The sequence below is a fragment of the Helicoverpa armigera genome, chromosome 12 (assembly GCF_030705265.1).
Source record: "Helicoverpa armigera isolate CAAS_96S chromosome 12, ASM3070526v1, whole genome shotgun sequence".
NCBI classification, from domain to species: Eukaryota; Metazoa; Arthropoda; class Insecta; order Lepidoptera; family Noctuidae; genus Helicoverpa; species Helicoverpa armigera.
The window spans coordinates 10,630,681-10,649,445 of record NC_087131.1 but is presented as its reverse complement, the minus strand read 5'-3'; the positions used below and the strand labels follow the sequence as shown (position 1 = coordinate 10,649,445).

Genomic DNA, 18,765 nt, shown 5'->3' with positions numbered 1-18,765 from the left:
GGTCTTAGGGTCTCCTCTGGGTGACAATATTTTATGGACGTTGGTGACTTAATTCAATTAAAATCTGATACTAGCTAATACATAATGTATGTTTAATTGCAGATGACTACAATGCGGAATCAGTCAAGCTCATCGCGGGCATCGTGGACATGGACAAAGACGGGTACATCTCGTTCTCGGAGTTCCAGGCGTTTGAGGGGCTGCTGTGCGTTCCCGATGCGCTGTACAAGACCGCCTTCCAACTGTTCGATACTAATGGCAATGGACTTGTTGCTTTCGGTGAGAGGAATTTGCAATATTACTTACAAACAGAGGCGAAAAACTCTTGGGAGTAAGACAAATCATTCCCGCAAGGCATTCAAAAATTGACGGTTTAAGCACCGCGAAAACGACTTGATTGAAGGCAAAAAAAAAATGTTCTTCCAATTCAATAATTTCCCGTTAAAGTAACCAAAGTTTAACTGTCTAGTTTTTTCACCTTTTTAGGGCTTTTTCTTTCTGAATTAAATTTAGTCTTTCATCTACCTTGTACCTTAATTGTTAGGTTAGGTCGGGTCCAGGAGTAAACTATTACTTAATGATAAATATGGTTTTTAACTCTTACCAATACCTAAAATTCCAGACGAATTCGCGGAAGTCATGCGCAAAACGGCCCTCCATCAGAAACTGCCTTTCAACATGGAAAGCACCTTCGTCCGTCTATACTTCGGCAAGGACAAGAAGCGGCTGGTAACCTACCCGGAGTTCAGCCAGTTCCTCCATGACTTCCACGAGGAGTATGGAGTGGAGGCCTTCAAGAAATGCGACAAAGATGGCTCAGGGTTCATCAGCGCGGGAGATTTTAGGGACATCATGCTGAGTGTCAAGAAACATTTGCTGACTAAGGATTTGAGTACTAAAGTTATTAATGTGAGTATTGTTTTTCTTTTGTTTTTTTTTTTTTTTATAACGTCTTCATAAATGTGATGGTTTAAAATTGTGACTGTTGAGTATTTGGGCTTGGGTTCGAATCCCATGAAAAGAAAATTCGTTCATAGTTGGTTGTGTAATTTTTCAGTACACATTTCTTTGAAGAAATCTGACGAAGTTTTAGATTGTTGTGTGGTTCATAAATACATGATTAAATGAATACCTACAATTACATACCTCCAAGGTTATCTGGCCAATTACCCTGAACACAGCTTTAAACAAACTGAACCCAAAAAAGAACAAGAAAACCTCACACCTTATCTGCCTAACATTTAGAGACATTCAAAGTCAAGCAAAACTATATAACACTTTCTAATAAATATGTACCTCAATTCCAGGCCTCCGGCTTCCCTCAAGGCGAGAGAAAAATCAGTTTTCCCTACTACATGGCATTCAATTCTCTTCTAAACAACATGGAACTGATCAAACGTGTCTACCTGAACGCTACAAACGGCACTCGAACCCAGGAGGTCACAAAGGAAGAGTTCTTACATTCAGCTCAAATGATGTCTCAGATCACGCCTTTGGAAGTCGATATCTTGTTCACGCTTTGTGATATGATTCATCATACTAATGGGTGAGTTGGACTTTATTTTTTTTTTGGGTATGGATGAAATTATTGTGAAAAATATGGTTTGGTAGTTGGTAGTCTTCTATCGACAAAAATTTTCAGGGCAGAGTTACCCGAGTGATTTATCAATAGATTTCTAGAGAGTAGCCCTTGTACATTACAGTATATTAAGGGCTCTAGACGGAACATGGATGGTTTCAGTCAGCATAGTTCTAATATTGTTTATAGTTCAAAAAGTTATTCCTAAACAATATTGTCTGCCCAAAAAAATATCCCGTAAGCTAACAACTTTTAGTGCTTTCTGGCAGAAAATAACGTTATTCATATCGATAAAATGTATCGATAAGTCGATTGAATATCCATATAAGAAAACGTAGACACATTTTTATCGATACCTCAATTATTTTGGCACGTGAAGTCCCTATATGGTTAAATAAACGATTAGGTAACAATAGAACTCACGTACGCAAATAAAAGTGACGGCTTAATTTCCATACTTTTCCGCAAACCACAATACTTATTTGGTAAGAGTAACATTTAATGTAACCACAATATACTTAGAACTAATTAACTTAACAAACAAACGTCATTATTGTTTAACCTAGGTAAAAGTTGGCATACCTATTTAGTAATACTAACTGTTTCCTGCGGTCATAACTGTACCTAATTGAAATCCTACAAGTTTCCGTCCGCGGTTTCTTTCAAACTACTTTTCGCACAGGATAGAAAGTAGTATAGGTATGTTATTCTGATGTATTATCTATTATTACCGCTAATATCATCGAAATAGGTGCAGCAATTTGCACACGACTTTTATATCGTACTAGCTTCGCTTCGCTTCACGGCTTCGCCTGCCTGGTGTGTTGATAAAAAGTAGCCTATGTGTTAATCCAAGGTATCACCTATCTACATACCAAATTTCAATCAAATCGGTCCAGCCGTTTTTACGTGATTGAATAACAAACATACATCTATACATTCTCACAAACTTTCACATTTATAATATAAGTAGGATAATGCTAGTGTGATGTAATATTCTTTCCTAAAACCGAATTTCTGCTGAATAGATCCATTCCGGGAAAACGAAACAAAAGCATTTCAAGATTTATTCTCCTAATATATAGACGTCATTATCTACGTCACCATAGTCTATTAATTACGTAACTAAATACACATTCAATAACCTATTAAAATACTTTTAATTAATTATATATGACGACAATTCGCTTACCTATACGTATCTAGTAGCTTCGGGGAACTACATACTTGTGCAAATATTAATTTAATTTTGCACTAATTTTTCCTTAGCGCCAGAAACAATAAGTTCTGAAATTATTGCAATTTTCGACCTTATGTTCAAAGTATTAAGGCTTAATATTGATGAACATTTAACATGTGTTAACATATTGGCTATAATTTACCTTTAATTAGTGACTGATAGACCTTATGCGTAATATATTGTTAGTAATTCTAATTATTTTGCAAGTTTGCTAACTTATTCATTTTCCTGTGTATTTTTGGTAATAATACCTAAATGTTATAATTCTGTGAATTAAACAAGGGTTAATTTAAACATTACATATTTATTGGACTTTGAAATGGGATTACCTAAACATATATGGACTTTATAAAAGGGGACTGAAATCCCAAATCAATCAACTACGGTAAAACCTGGTTTTACAAGCTTTTATTAGTTCTCTGCTTTTTGTAAGAAGATGTAATGTCAGTCATGTAATAAAATGTACCTACAGTCTCAGTGATACCTGCCTATTAAATTGAAATTTATTATTTTTTTAATTTACATTATTTAACGCTATACTATTACTGAAGTACTTGCAAAAATTATCCCCTTCATCCCAGTCGAAGTTGTTTCCCTAATCTTTCAAAATTACTCGAAAATTTGTCTTCTGCTTACTAAAAGCGTCCATTGGCCCACTGAACTTGAAAACATTCATACAACTAAACAAAGTTCTAAAAATAAATTACTTCTCTGAAAAAAACTTCGACCTTTCTAATAATAATTTGTCATTGTACACATTCCCACGTGTTGTTTCGACCTCCAAAAAATTCAATGTCAGTTGTACCTACGTAATGTGGGCTGAGCGAATCTTATCTATGTACTTACTATTTACTACTAGATAAAATAACTTTTTATCTTGACTTCATAAACCAATTTAGTTCCTCGTCACCAAGCCTTATGCAATTGGTTATAAATGCAGTTAATCTAACTATGTTTAGTCATCATTATTATTTTGTATTTTTACCTAACTGCGTCACCCAAAGGGTGATTTGTTGACTATTTAGATCAAATGCGTGGCCGATTTTGATAAACGCTACGTTTGATTTGTCATGATGACTCTGTTGTCATAAAAAGTATAAACAAATTGTGTAATCAAAAGAAATATTCATAAAAAAATGCGAAAAATCCCGGACTACCTCAAAAGAGATGGATATAATGTAGGTATGTTGAACAATCGCATTTAGGTGACTTCGTGACTTCTTAGAAAGTGTCTCTCTTATTACCAAACATGTACTTACCTACTTATAATTTTTGTCGATATGAAAATGAAAGGTTGTTCAATATTTCTTATGATTAGTAAAACATATGTAACCCATATAAAAACGTAGGCACACGACTCCCTCAAAAACTATCCTACAGAGAAAATAAAAACCTCTTTTTATATTCTAATGATTATAGTTTATTTACATTGCCGTCGTCAGTGTGCAAGAGAAAGATGGCGCTTGGGTCGCCAGTCCGAGTTCCGTGTCTCGAGGGTTGGTTAAAACTGCTGTGTTTTGAGTAAAATGCTTGAGTTTGATAAAAAACACAGTTTTTTTTTTATTAGAACCCTATATTAAATAGTCTTATTAATAAAACCTACACTGATTTTAATGGGGCTGGAAACTATGCACAGATTTTGAATAAGTTTTCTTCTATCAATCTTCAAATATGCTTTCTAACTAATCTAAAAATTCTGCTGTTATGACGTCTGATATAGTTAATGGTATTTTATTTTCAAAATTAATCTTTTAAAATGGCAACACTAAAGTTTACCACACATTAAAGTGTGACCAGAATAATAATGTCTAATCAGTTTTAATTTCCTCTTTACAGCCGAATTGTATACAATGATCTCAACTCTATAACTCCCGAGCAATATTTCAAGCAAGTCACCCGCCGAGTAGCCGAAATCAAAGCCGTCTCCGTAAGTATTGCCATCGTTCTCACACTCGTACTAATGCCATAATGCTGTCTCGCTCCTACAGATGCAGCCCGCGTAATGAAATGTATGTTTAGTGTTATTTAGAGTTAATGTATATAGTGTGCAGACCTACCGAGATAACTGTGCAGATGGCCAAAATAGGAACTAAATTTTTGAAAACCATGTAGTTGCAATGGGAAATTGAATTTACCACATACTGATGTCAGTATCAAAAGAAGAAAAGAAGGTTTAATTGATACATTCAAAATAAGTTATTAAGGTATGTATTAGTAAATTGTTGCTAAGTTTCGAATGTTGCCATGATGTGTCACAAAAAGTATCAGATCTGTGGATGCACCATTATATTAAAAAAAAAAAAACAATTCACGGGGTAATAAAGATTAACTTCCATTAATTTTGGTAAATATTTTAGAATGGGGTACATAAAAGCAATATTACTGAGCACTTTTTTGCATCACTTATTCTTACCAGCAAAAATACTTTGGGAATGGTGAAAGGTGAGCGTTGTAGGGGGAAATTTTCTGTTTTTTCAAGTCAGTTGCTCAAGTTTGTTCAAAGAGCTGATCTGAACAGAACTCGGTGGGTCTACAAGAGTTGTGTTTTGGAAACATCACTAACTGACAGGTTTATTATTCTCTTTCTTTCAACGCTTAATAAGGAGGAGGTAACTATGTTAGAGCCTTGTCGATTTGTGTACTGTTTGGATCGCATACTGGTGAGTAAAGGTCGGAGTTTATGATGTTTCTGTCTTTTACTTCTTGTTGCAGTGGGTTTTTGGTAGTTGTGATGTCAGCTTGCATTAATGTTGCTATCTATAAAAAGTTAAAAACACACATACAAGATACTAAAAAATATATTTAAATAACATAAACACAAAAACAAAATAGTTTTGAATAGGTACGCTATACAGTCAATGTATTGTGACATCACGCGCTAGATTGGCTCATAATTACTGAAAAGGAATTGAAAGTCGATTGACGCAAAAGCTACATTTTCCGCAAGCCCGAGTTCACCGACATCTTTCTTAAAACAACTGTTTACCTATCCACTTTTAATTGTCAGGTTTAAGTTTCAACAGTTGTTTTAATGGAGAAGGACATTTATAATGCCGGTAAACTTGGGCCTAAATATATTTATGTGCGTGCAAAAAGTGTTTGTGAACGCACCAATATCAAGCATTATTGTCAAGTGTAAAGCACATTTCTCACAATTTACGTATGCTAAATTATGGCTACCAAAAATTCACTGTTGCTTCTCAAAACACTTAATTCTTTATAGTTTTAGTTCTTTATAATCAAATCTTAACTCATTAAACTTAAGAATATAATTTACCAAAGTGGCTATTGGAATGAAAATTGAAATAATCTAGGATCTAAAAAAACACAAAAATAAACATCATACTTTTTATAAAAATTCACAAAGAAAAAGGATTTACTCATTTTATTTTTAATCTTTATTCAACAATACTTTTAAAACAGCATGTTCAAATTATTACCATTGTAAATAAAAACATTGTTACACCATTTTCATGTATAAGTGCTATATACATTGCTAGGCCACTATACAATAAATATATACTTACCAAAATTCTATTACGCCAGCGAAGCACTACGTTACCATTTACAATACTGAGCGAGATTCGATTTGGTAGCGAGATGATTGTTTTTTTTTTTTAATATTTAAAAAAACAATCAATTTCCAACCTTATAAGTATTATTGATAAGGTCGAAAAGTAAGATAGCAAATAAAAAATATACTAAGCCAAGTTTGCACTCAAGTCTTGACTGGATTGCTCGCAAACTATTCTATGGCTTTTAACGGTGTTTAAAAGTTATACGTTGTTTTTGTACATATATCATTGTTTGCTGGTTTTTAATATATTTTACTCGAAGTAAAAATTCGCCATAGCAACATAGGTCCGCATAAGGGTCAATTCCCACTGAAAGAGCAGCGGCCGGCAGCGGCCGTAAATGCAAGTGATTGAGCGCGAGCGCAGCGGGCCGCGCGGCGCCGCTCTCGTACATTGTCCGTGCTCTTACGGCCGCTGCCGGCCGCTGCTCTCTCAGTGGGAATTGACCCTAATATTAAAATCTGACAACAAGTTTTGTTCGATAATTAAATCTATCAAGATTTAATTAAATATAAAAAAATGAGAAAGTATCAACTTTCTCAATTTCTCGCTTCAGTATTGTAAAAACATACCATCGAACTCTTTTTCTTATAGCTGCTAATGAAAAGCCTACTAATAATCAAGGAGTGTAGGTAAATACGAGTGTATGTTTGTTACAGAGTCCAGAGGAGCGAGGCGTTCTCATACAGATCCTGGAAAGCACATACAGATTTACGCTCGGTTCCATTGCTGGTGGTAAGTACTCATCACTTTTGGTTCTAGTTCTGTAAATTATGGGATATTAAGATCTATAACTACATATTTAAATCTACACAGTGTCTTCTTAAGCGTATAAAAACACATTAGACCAGACTTCATGTGTCATGTATCGTTTAATTTTCTCTAATAACATTTTAAATTATTTTGGCTTTCGATTAATTTCAAACATATTTATGTTACTATATATTTTTTAATGATTAAGCAAAATTCTAACGTCGATGATACTTTTCGCAACTACTCACTTAATACGCACATTTTATCAAAAATACTTAATCATTTGAAACTACTGCCAAAAAGTGATTGAAATTAATGGTTGCCCTTATTATCCAAAAAAATATCAATTAAAAACTAACCATCCCTTACTTATTTTTTTCACAGCCGTGGGAGCATCAGCAGTGTACCCCATAGACTTAGTGAAGACCCGCATGCAGAATCAACGCACCGGCTCCTTCATCGGCGAAGTGGCCTACAGGAACTCCTGGGATTGCTTCAAGAAGGTCATCCGGCATGAAGGAGTGTTCGGCCTGTACAGAGGACTGGTGCCGCAGCTCATTGGAGTGGCTCCGGAGAAGGCTATTAAATTGACTGTGAGTATTATAGTGTATTTTTTATATTTAATTTCATAAGGAAAAAATATAGTACTAGGCCTGAATATTCTTGATCTTGATCATTTAAAATATCAGTGCTTTAAAATTATACTAAACAATATGTAAAAACATTATTTTGCCATTTTTATTAGGTTTTCAGTGGACATAAGATAAAACCGTTTAACTTAAAAGTTTTTTTCCGTTTTTTTATTATCCATTTAAATATGACTTTTTGGCTTTTCCCAAAAATATATTGATTATGTATTTATTTGTCTATTGTTTTACATTTTAGGTAAACGACTTCGTTCGTGACAAATTCACAGACAAAAAGGGCAATATATCGATGTATGCTGAAATTCTCGCTGGAGGTTGTGTAAGTATATTTTTAACTATGGATATTTCATATTTATAGAACAGAAAATATTTTTTTGAGAGTTGCATTTTTTTTATTTTTAATATTCAATTTTAAAAACAAATCATGTCATCAATTTCACAAACGAACTCATTAAATTAAGTCCTTAATAAGCTTGCAAACCACAACAGAGAAACCTACAATACAATTTCCTTATGCAACTCACTACCACAGAAAACCACAACTTTACATACAATAAAATATTTATTTACCATATTTTATTTCTCCAGGCTGGTGGTTCTCAAGTAGTATTCACAAACCCATTAGAAATAGTAAAGATTCGTCTCCAAGTAGCGGGCGAGATAGCGGGCGGGACCAAAGTCCGGGCCTGGTCCGTGGTGAAGGACCTAGGCCTGTTTGGCCTGTACAAGGGGGCGAAGGCCTGCCTGTTGAGAGATGTGCCTTTCAGCGCTATTTATTTCCCTGCTTATGCTCATGTTAAGGTAAGTTATTTTGTGTGTCTTGATTAATTAGTTGTTTGTTAGTTTTAGATTTAGGCATCTGGAACCAAATTTCGTCAGCGGTTTCACCCTCGTTCTGTAGGAACTCCTCCGCTCTTTTTTTATCTATAGTCATAAGTTTCCTTATCCTATACCTTCCTACTTAATTAAGGCTTTAAAAGTTATTCTGTCGTATACCAATCGGCAGCGTGTGTGTTTTGACATTTCAAATTAATTTTGTCTCTCCTAAGCATCAGTAAACTATTTACTTTACTATTTTCTCTTTTTAAATAGCCCTACAAACTAGTTATTTTAGCAGTCTTTTTTCTGTGTTATACAATTTGAAGTAATAAGTATGTATTACCATTCAAAATACTAACCAAAAGAATGTCTCCAGGCTAAGTTTGCGGACGAGAACGGCTACAATCACCCTCTGACGCTGTTAGCTGCTGGTGCTATCGCCGGTATCCCCGCCGCCTCGCTCGTCACACCCGCTGACGTCATCAAGACGCGGTTACAGGTAACATATTTTAATTTTAAATTATATTGTGTGCTGTAGCTAAAAAATGTTTTATTGTTAAAAAATATAGTTAAATAAACAAAAACTTACTTGTATCTAGTGGAATGCCAGTTTTTTGTAATTTATTGCATGATCTTGAAAGTCGAACTTAAAATTCAAATCGAGATCGAAATAATCGCTGCGGGATTTCGAAAGAGTCGCGGTACATAAAGGGCTTAAGAAGAAACATGGTGGATTTTAGTCAGTAAGAGCCTGAAGCTCTCTCATGCTGCACAAACATCGGGAGGAGCGCTATTTGATGATTTCCCATAAAAAAAGAAAGGTTCGAAATAATCGATAGCCACATGACTAGAGTTTAACCTGAAGGACCATACTAGATATATAAGACCGATAAGCTGATGATGATGTAATCATTCAGGATCAACTACAATCACATATGACGAATCTAGTTATTTCATCTAAGCCGCTATATCTAGTAACTCCTTCACAATATCTAGATTAACGTTATCCTTATTTTAACAAACCACTATTCTCCCCAGGTGGTAGCCCGATCAGGTCAGACCACGTACAACGGCGTGATAGACGCAGCTCGTAAGATCTACGCGGAGGAGGGCGCGCGCGCGTTCTGGAAGGGAGCAGTGGCGAGAGTGTTCCGCTCGTCGCCGCAGTTCGGCGTCACGCTCGTCACGTACGAGATACTGCAGAGACTGTTCTACGTCGATTTTGGAGGATCGTGAGTATTATTGTAGTGTTATTAAGGGAACCATACTAAAAAGTCTATTTTAAAATTAGTCCCAAGACTGAAAAACATTTTCGAATAACTACACTTTTTTTTCGTTTTACCTGCTAGGAAAGTTCTTTATTTTTATTGTAAATAACTTTCTAAATAAACAGCATCAAACTTATACTTGTTTACAACTTAATTGACAAGTTTTTTTTTTGTACCTTAGTGGGTGTAAAACAACTTTTATCAACAACACTATGCTCGAACCAATAAGCCATAATATATTTTATCCGGGTTCTTCAGAATCAGAATAATTATTTGTTAAACATGAGTCTCATTTCAAGGGGGTGAAACCTCGGTAAACAACTTAATACAAATAATAATTTGTATAAAATATGACAAAATATTCTACTATAACCCACTAAACACTTATCTCTCCCCTTAGTCGACCATCCGGCTCAGAGCTCCACGTGGCCACTCCAATCGAGGAAACAGTGAAGAAGCCACAGCACATCGGCGGCTACCAGGTGGCGCTGCCGGTGCTGACGGGGCTGGAGACCAAGTTCGGCATCTCCCTGCCGCGCTGGTCCGCGGCCAAGCCTGCGCCTGCACCCGCTCAGTAGGGAGATAGGAAGAAGTGTATAAAGGTGCCAGATTTTGTCAACTGTGGGAATTTTAGCTAACATTTATAAGAGATTTTTTTCGTAAAAGACACTTTTCACATACACGGTTGGTAAACTCCAAGTTATAAATTGTGTTGTGGGTGCTAATAATGGTACTGCTCTATACTGTTTAATATTAATAATTTATTATTTCTGAACCAATATGAATCTTGAAGTCAAGAGGAGAGATGGGAAAAGTCAAGGCTGATGATTGAAGGTCAATGTTAAATAATATATGTGGTGGAAATGATAACAAATAATAATCTGTCAGGTTAAAACACTCATACGTAAATGTACGTACTATTCATTGCATATCGAATATAATCTACTCTTCCCCTAAAATCCCACAGTTAATTAAATCAGCATCCTGCATTGGCGAGTAAGATACATAATTTTGTATTTTGATGACAAGAAAATTCAACAGTAAATATATTACACGAACAGTTTAGCCTGAAAGCTGAAATACATAAGATATTATGAGATTACCATTCATCTTAGACTGGAGAATTAGTTACTTAAAAAATATGTATATTTACTGCTGTTTTTCTGTCTACAGCACGGTGTCTAGTAAGAAAAGTAAGCTTGTAACGATATTTGAAATTAAGACATTACAAGTGAGATTAAGGAATATTTAAATAAATACACTAAATTTTATAACACACTAAATTGTATCAGTATACTTTAGTGTCATTTTTTCTGAAACTATTGGGCCACTTTATTGTAATTTTGATGGGATATCAGAAAGCATGAGTTTTTTCACTATATTTGTAGTTTGAAATGAAAAAAGAAAGAAAGAAAACTAATGATAAAACAAAGAGAGATTTTTTCAGTGCAATTGTTAAAAAAAATCGAGCAGGAGGTAAGTGCAGATTCGCTCGAGATAGGGGTAAAAACTCATGTTTCCTGGTATTTCAATTCTCAACATTTGATGAAGGAAAAGTATTCTTTTAAAAAGAATGAGCTTACAATGGGTTGTGTTGGTGTAATATGGAGCCCTGATAAACGTCACGATTTAGATAATTATGAAAATTGCTAATATTCTGCCTACTTTTCAATATCCAAGCAAGTTCCTTAATTAAACGATTTGCTTGCTATTATTACTACAGTACTTGCAAATTAGCATTGTATGAAAAACCTTATAAACCGATGGTAATATTTTTTTAAGGGTATCACTCTAGGGCTAGAGATTATTGAAATTATTTTTGAGAACTATTAAGTTTTTATAATTCATTTAAGAGATTAGTTTTATTCAATTTTCACCCCCCATAAGAGGCGTGTACGGTTGAGGTGGTCAGATAGGCAGTCGCTTCTTGTAAATCACTGGTACTCAGCTGAATCCGGTTAGACTGGAAGCCGACCCCAACAAGATTGGGAGAAGGCTCGGGAGGATGATGAAAAGAGGCGTGTACGCTGTCGCATTTTTGTAACCCTTAATAGGTAGAGCAGTTGGTATAAGGCTTTTCATACAATGTTCTTGTAGCATATAATTTAGAAGGCCATTGATATACATAAAGACGTATTCGACGTCTTCTCGCACCTAATAGCATTTTAAATAAATAACGCCTCACAAAAACAGGCAAATTTTTATATATTTGTTTTCTAGCATTCGATATGTTACAGATAGCAAATAATTAGATTTATTCGTATTTAAGAATCAAGATTTATTATTTTTTTAGACTTTTGCTTTTAGTGACTAATGTCTAATTTATTTATTTTCCAAATACTTGTGCATTTTATTTTTTTATTTTGTACACTGCCATGTTATAATGCCGCTACGTATTGCAGTAAGCTCTATATTTTATGAATACCTATTCAATATTTGCATTTAGAATAAAAAATAAATATTTTTGAACAGATCTTGTAATATTTAGCATTTTTGTATTTATTTACATTTAACAACTAACATTTATTAACTTGATAATTGTAACATATCAGAATGCCATTAGTTTTAAGCGAAAATCGAAATCAAAGCGAACTTTTTATTGTTATTTTATATTTGTTTTAAACAAATTGTCAATCAATTTCATTTGATTTATTGCTAAGATTGTGTTTTGGAGATTTTGTGGCGTAACCCAACTTTATATTGTAAATCATTTTTAATTTTTGAATCGGCTTAGAATTTACGAATTGTCCATATCTCATAGAGCTTTTAAATATGTAAACACATGCCTTTAAAATATATATATTTAATAAATAAGTTATTTAGAAGCCTTCCTAACACTCGATTATTTTTACAGCTGTTTAAATATTTAAAAGCGTAACTACTTATAGGATAACAAACTCTAGATAGGATGTCCCCAAGAGACGTGTTAACAGTTCAAATACATGATTAAAAGTAATATCAACGAGTAAGTTAAAATGTACAGAGATGCATAAAGGACAAATCGTTAAAACTTATCAATTTTAATACTGAGATTATTTAGAATAGAAAACTGGCTTGTTCGGACAAAACTTGGAAAAATAAGTTTTGCATGAACAAGTCGAATAATTGAGATATTCTAAATTATATTCTCGATAGCTTGGGCACGTCTTCTTACGTCTTCACCTAGCAATAAAGCTGTGTATACGCTTAACATAAGTTAGTGATGCCGTTTGGTTCCTAAAACTATATCGAAATGTTTAATTTTAAGCAAGAAATACGAAGATCAAAATTTTTCCAATAATATTGGGTGAAAATTGACATTTTTGATTCGACTTCAGGCCGACTGTAGGCTTGCTCTACAAATGCAATTAGGTAAGACAAAATTGTGTAATTCATATTAAATGGCCCACCTAGACGATCAATTATACCTATAACTTCAATTTTGCGCAATTCGTAATACATAATAATATTGCGCAAATTAATTGATCGACTTCGTGGCACCTAAGACATGTTTCAGTCTCATTCAACGTTTTGACGCTACTTGAGACAGAACTGTGTTTAGTAAAGAGCAGTCGATGAGTATTTCTTGCTTTAAAATTGAACAAAGTATCGGGCGGCCCAATTTCTGATGCACAATTTTGTTAATTTGAGCGTAACGTATCGATAAGTTAATGTTGTATAACAACATTGTATAAAGTGAATCATAGTGTAACGACAGGTGATAGAAAGCCGATGTGACTATATTTATTGATATTGTACATTTGTGTTAAAAATAAATCGAATAAAACCTGATTTCGTGTTTTATATTTTAGACAACCTTTAGCTATGAAGAAGGAAAAATAAAACAAAATATGTAGGTATTTCATTTATCAAATTTTATTTACGCCATTTTGAGCCTTATCTTACAATTTACAAGTCATGTCTTACACCGGCGACCCAACAACGTCACAAAAATAAATAGCTTGTCGCTTCTGCGTTTTTAAGTCGCCGATGAGCCTTATTACAAAATAACGCTTCTTTTTCCAATACATAAAATCTTAGTGGGCTGAGGAAAAACGACGGCAAGTGGACATGGTTCTGACTAAAATTTTAATCTTTGACAGTTACAATACATTTTTGATGATGTACTTAAACTTTATAAATATACACTTGAATTAACAATGAAATATATTTATGTTAAAACACTTCAGAAATTTCTCCTGAAACGCGGGAGCTTAAAAACACAAATTTCACATACACAACATTCAGAGAACAGCCAATTATTATAATGCATTCAAATAATTGATAGTTTTCACTCGAGACACTAACCGAATTGCTTACAATCTATAATAGCAACTGAGTCTTTTCAATTTGAGATAAAACTTTCAGCTTATGTAATGGAACGATAAAACCTGCAATTCATGTTAAAAGAACTCAATTTTTAAATAGCATCTACATATCTCTTGGCATTCAAATCAAACGTAGAATTAATAAATAGCTTCGTAGTAAAGCGAATTATACCAAAAAGTACGATAAGCTTCAGTAAATACAACATTCAAGTTTATTCTCTAGTTCGCGTGCATCGCTGCCTCGATCGATATCAAATTCATTGCATTTGTACACGATCTCTGTCTTATCACGTTTTTCAAAGACAATGAACAATAATGAAAAAGTTCGATAAATAGCCTTTTAGCAGATGATGTGACATTTTTAATTTAATCTTCGTGAATAAGATAGGAAAACTTATCTGTCTGAATTCACATTTTCTTCATAAAATTCTTGTCTCCACGATAAGATCTGTCTAGCTGATACTAATAATTGACTACATATAGGTTTTTGTGCTGAAATCTGGAATATACTTTGGTGAAAATAACATTGAGCGTCTAACAAATACACAACATAAAAATAAATAATCATCTTTATAAAAAGATTTGCCGTTCTCGACCTCAATAGACTCGAACGGCCTTGTGATCATGTAAAAATAATCGTTTTCTTTCGCCCAAGACCTCACTCGAATAATGCCTATTTCGTACAAAATAGATGTTACATGTTAATAGATATGTGCTTTATCTCATCTCTTTATAAATAAATCTCGCTTTAACAATTAATATCTGAGATTATAAATAACATTTGCATCGAATTGAACTACTAGTCCATAAGTCAATTAGGATAAAGGTCTTCGGGAATTGGAAAAAAACTATTAAAAATCCTAACAAAATTAAGCTAATTCATGTGACTGTGTCCGCTTGGAATTTCTATTATAATAGGAATATTTTCATCTAGTATAAGTGCACTTGATACTATGTAAAAATGAGGTTTATTGTGTTATGAGGAAGAGAAAAATGGAAGTTTGATTTTGAACAGCAATATTGAATTGTAAGACGGTGAAATGGGAAGACATGCTATGTAATTCTCGGATCAGTCAATAAAACTCAACGAAAGAACTTAAATACATAACACGATGTAATAAAAGCTTTAATTATGTTCAACATGCACCAAGCAGACACAATCTTCGCTACACCTTATTGAATGTTCGCTAAACTTCACCAAAATTCGTATGTGTGGTTTCTTTGGCGTGCTTCTGCGCTTCGACGTAGCCGGTGATGAGCTTGTCGCACACGTTACATCGGAGAGTGAACTTGTTGACGTCGGTGAACTGTCTCGAGGACTTGGCCTCGTGTGCCAACTGCTCAGCCTCTCTGTATATCTCCATGTCTTCTGCTGGGAATATCGTTTGGATACCACCCTGAGGAAGAAAAGTTGGAATGATGATCATTGGAATGAATTAATATGTTGTCGCCTTGATATTTCGGAGGGAAATCTATAGCAAAAAATCGTCAGTTAGGCGTACCACTTTTATACCAGGAGCGGGCAATATTCCTGTTGCAAAAATTATCAAAAAGTATCTCATAAATGCGAAGGTGAGTTTATTGTATGCGTTTAAAATGCGGTACCGATTAAGATGGTTTTGTATGCTTAGTAAATAACAGAAATCAATATCGGCTACTTTTGTGTTGAATATGAAAATGAGTGAAGAAGACTTACGATACGGATAAAACAGGGAGATACAATTATTTCTTAAAAAGGAGAAAATAGATAATGAAAATAGAACTCACATCGACCTGTTCCAAATACAGAGGATCGTAGTGCACGCCGTCGAACAGAAGGAATACTCTCTGGCCGTAATTCTTGTCTTCTCCAAACCTATTTATAATTGCGTTCAATGTATCCACAACCGCCATCTCAAGCCCATAGAAACGAGATAGGATTGCTACCTGAAATCATTAAAAAAATAAATACATATTAATATTATGCTATCTCCATTTTTTTGATAATGTGATCATTATGTTTATTGGACTTGTTTTGCATAATCAGATAGACATGTGTTGCTGTGTTGCTGGGGAGTTAGTTGCGCCAGTTCTTCTTCCCAGCAAAAACACCTAGGAAATGGTGAAGGGTGGGCGTTTTGGGAGCCGTCCTTTGTTTTCGACATTCGAAAAGTGCTGATTTATAAACGTATTGGAGTTTGGGATTCTGAATCTAGAAATACTTTCCTACATAAAGGTATAATTCCGACCTACGCGTCTTGAATGCGGCCGACGACCGGCGGCGGCGCCACGCGTGGGTCGGGATTACACCTTTAGTGATTCTATTTTCTGTGAATCTTATTTATAGTATGTACTTTTATTGATAATCAATATTTTATATTTAGTGCTTTTTGTTTAGACATACCTACCTACTTAAATATTTGAAGGTTGAAACTAAGCAAACAAAATTAATTGGTAATAATATTACATTATAATATGTATGCTAGCTGTTGAGTTGTAAGCCAAACATGAGAAATTAATTGATAAACTTGTAAATCATAATGATTTTGCATTGTTGCTTATTTGTTTGTGAAGCAACTGATATAAGAGTTAATTTATGCTTTTGAAATAAGGTTGCAGTGTCAATAAATTAAGTTTTTATGGTCTGTGCAATATTTTTTATCAGAAGCTATAGAACATAAATATTGATATGTTGCAATCAAATGGTTTTGCTCCACATAAGACCAATTCAGGTCAGTGACTTGTTAATTGCAAAGATTGTATTCAATCTTTATCTTTTTCATGTAAAGATGGATTGGTATGGTATGCTCACAAAATGTACCATGCACTTTTGACTGTCTTCTGGTTCAATAAGACCCAGTTGCACTATATTTTAATAACTCATTATAAGGTTAGATGAAAATGTATCTTAAAAAATTAGAAAAATAGTTTTTCACATGTTTTTTGTACAAAAAAATACTTTAAATGGGTTGAAAAAGAAGTGAAAGTATATTTCATAATGAATGGACCATTATTACCTCTATAGCACCACCCCATGAGCTTGGCTGTTGGATCCACAAGCAGTATTCAGCGTTTGGTTTACCGAGTACAGCCTCATTGTATGTGTCTACGTCACTAGCTACCTCCATTGCTATAATCTCACGCATCAGAGTATGTACTGTGGTGTCTACATTTCCATTTAATACAAAACCTGAAATAAATAAGAAATATCATATTTTTCTTCCACTGTACATGGAACTTCAGAAATAAAGACTTAAAAAGTTTTATTTATGGATAAAAAAAATTCTTCAGTCTCATACCATAAACAACATAAAAAAGGTTTTCTATTCTAACACATTTTTTCCAAAAGAAAATGGAACTATTATGAAACCATCAGTGCAGTTAAACAATTTCCGTACTGAGGTTGATAACAAAACTTTATGATCTATTGTTACACCACTTGACATTCAATAAACTGCTATAAGTACAGCGACTGAACATCACATAACAACTGTTAATTGATACACTCTACTATATTTAGACATCTGCTGTGGTTTACTAAATGACCTCAAAATGTCCCATTTCTACGTTATTATCAATTACACCACAACTGCATGTATGTTACACACAAAGCAGTGGCTGAAACAAAGCAACTAAGTTGGAAAAAGTAAATGCGTCATTCAGGAATTGTAGAGAAACTTACCTATACTAGTAAATAAACAAGAATTATCAGATGGGACCACCTTCTTCATTAAGATTCCTGGTCTTATTGGTACTAGAGTTTCGTGTGACGCAATACCGTTCTCTACTGGCTTAGCCTCAGGGGACTTGCTAGGACCGGTCGCAGACGCTGGCTTCTCCTCAACTATGAGGGTCTCACCAGTTTTTAAACCAATGTCACTAAGTTTCTTACTGTCATTACTTATGTCCAATGGCTTCGGTGGATACCCACACAACACACTAACTCTCTCGGCACTAACGTCGGATATACTCGACAAAAACATCTTCAATTCGCCCACGGTACTATCAGAGGTCAAATCTTTAAGTATTTGTTGACCATTTTTACTTTTAACTTTAAACGCTAACGCAGTCATTTTAACAAAATATACGATCCGTAAGTAATCTAATACGTGTTCAGTTAAGTTTGTCGTAATTAGGTCAAAAAGACGCTACTAAAGATGAAATAAATAAATTACAAGATTTGACTTTTTCTTTTTAAAATGACAAAACAACACGATGACATTTCTAAAGATGTTTCCAGAGCAAAAATAAAACTCGCGTACAGATTAAAATAGAAAATTTAAAGAACCGTACTTTACCGGTTTTTATAATTGACCTAAACTTTTTTATACATTATCTATAAAGTACGAATGCTTATGCTCTCAATCTTGAAAGACACATTATGAATGATTCTTCAGGTTCTTATATTAGACGTTTCGTTAATTGGAATGGCTTATCGAGTGTTTGCGGTAAGCCTCACGGTTGCCGTAGGTACCGAAGTTTTACATGAAACCAATGTAAGTCTATGCACAGTCACGTCCCGTCCAATTTAACAGAACCCTGAATGCCTGAAATGGTTGATCTTGAATCGAATTTAAATTGTGATAAGTTGGGCTTAA

At 34.1% G+C, this 18,765-nt stretch overlaps 2 protein-coding genes across 4 annotated transcripts in view; one reads left to right on the top strand and one right to left on the bottom strand.

Moving 5' to 3' along the window:
• Positions 1-13,652, top strand: part of LOC110374345 (calcium-binding mitochondrial carrier protein Aralar1) — a 28,678-nt gene extending 15,026 nt beyond the window's left edge. For all 3 annotated transcript variants that reach the window (XM_064037324.1, XM_064037326.1, XM_064037325.1), the window contains exons 3-13: positions 103-279; positions 623-909; positions 1,308-1,546; positions 4,656-4,746; positions 7,054-7,129; positions 7,532-7,740; positions 8,033-8,113; positions 8,383-8,595; positions 8,990-9,112; positions 9,652-9,845; positions 10,282-13,652. In XM_064037324.1, coding sequence (XP_063893394.1) covers positions 103-279; positions 623-909; positions 1,308-1,546; positions 4,656-4,746; positions 7,054-7,129; positions 7,532-7,740; positions 8,033-8,113; positions 8,383-8,595; positions 8,990-9,112; positions 9,652-9,845; positions 10,282-10,459 — 1,868 coding nt within the window. In that variant the 3' untranslated portion in view covers positions 10,460-13,652. The remainder of the gene's footprint in view (positions 1-102; positions 280-622; positions 910-1,307; positions 1,547-4,655; positions 4,747-7,053; positions 7,130-7,531; positions 7,741-8,032; positions 8,114-8,382; positions 8,596-8,989; positions 9,113-9,651; positions 9,846-10,281) is intronic.
• A 62-nt stretch (positions 13,653-13,714) lies between these two features.
• On the bottom strand, positions 13,715-18,394 carry LOC110374332 (ubiquitin thioesterase Otu1). Its single transcript, XM_021332001.3, has 4 exons — positions 17,850-18,394; positions 17,185-17,357; positions 15,956-16,114; positions 13,715-15,585 (listed from the first exon to the last, which is right to left on the bottom strand). The coding sequence occupies exons 1-4, from the start codon at positions 18,238-18,240 to the stop codon at positions 15,376-15,378; spliced, it is 933 nt and encodes a 310-aa protein (XP_021187676.1). The 5' UTR covers positions 18,241-18,394; the 3' UTR covers positions 13,715-15,375.
• Positions 18,395-18,765: the final 371 nt, after the last annotated feature.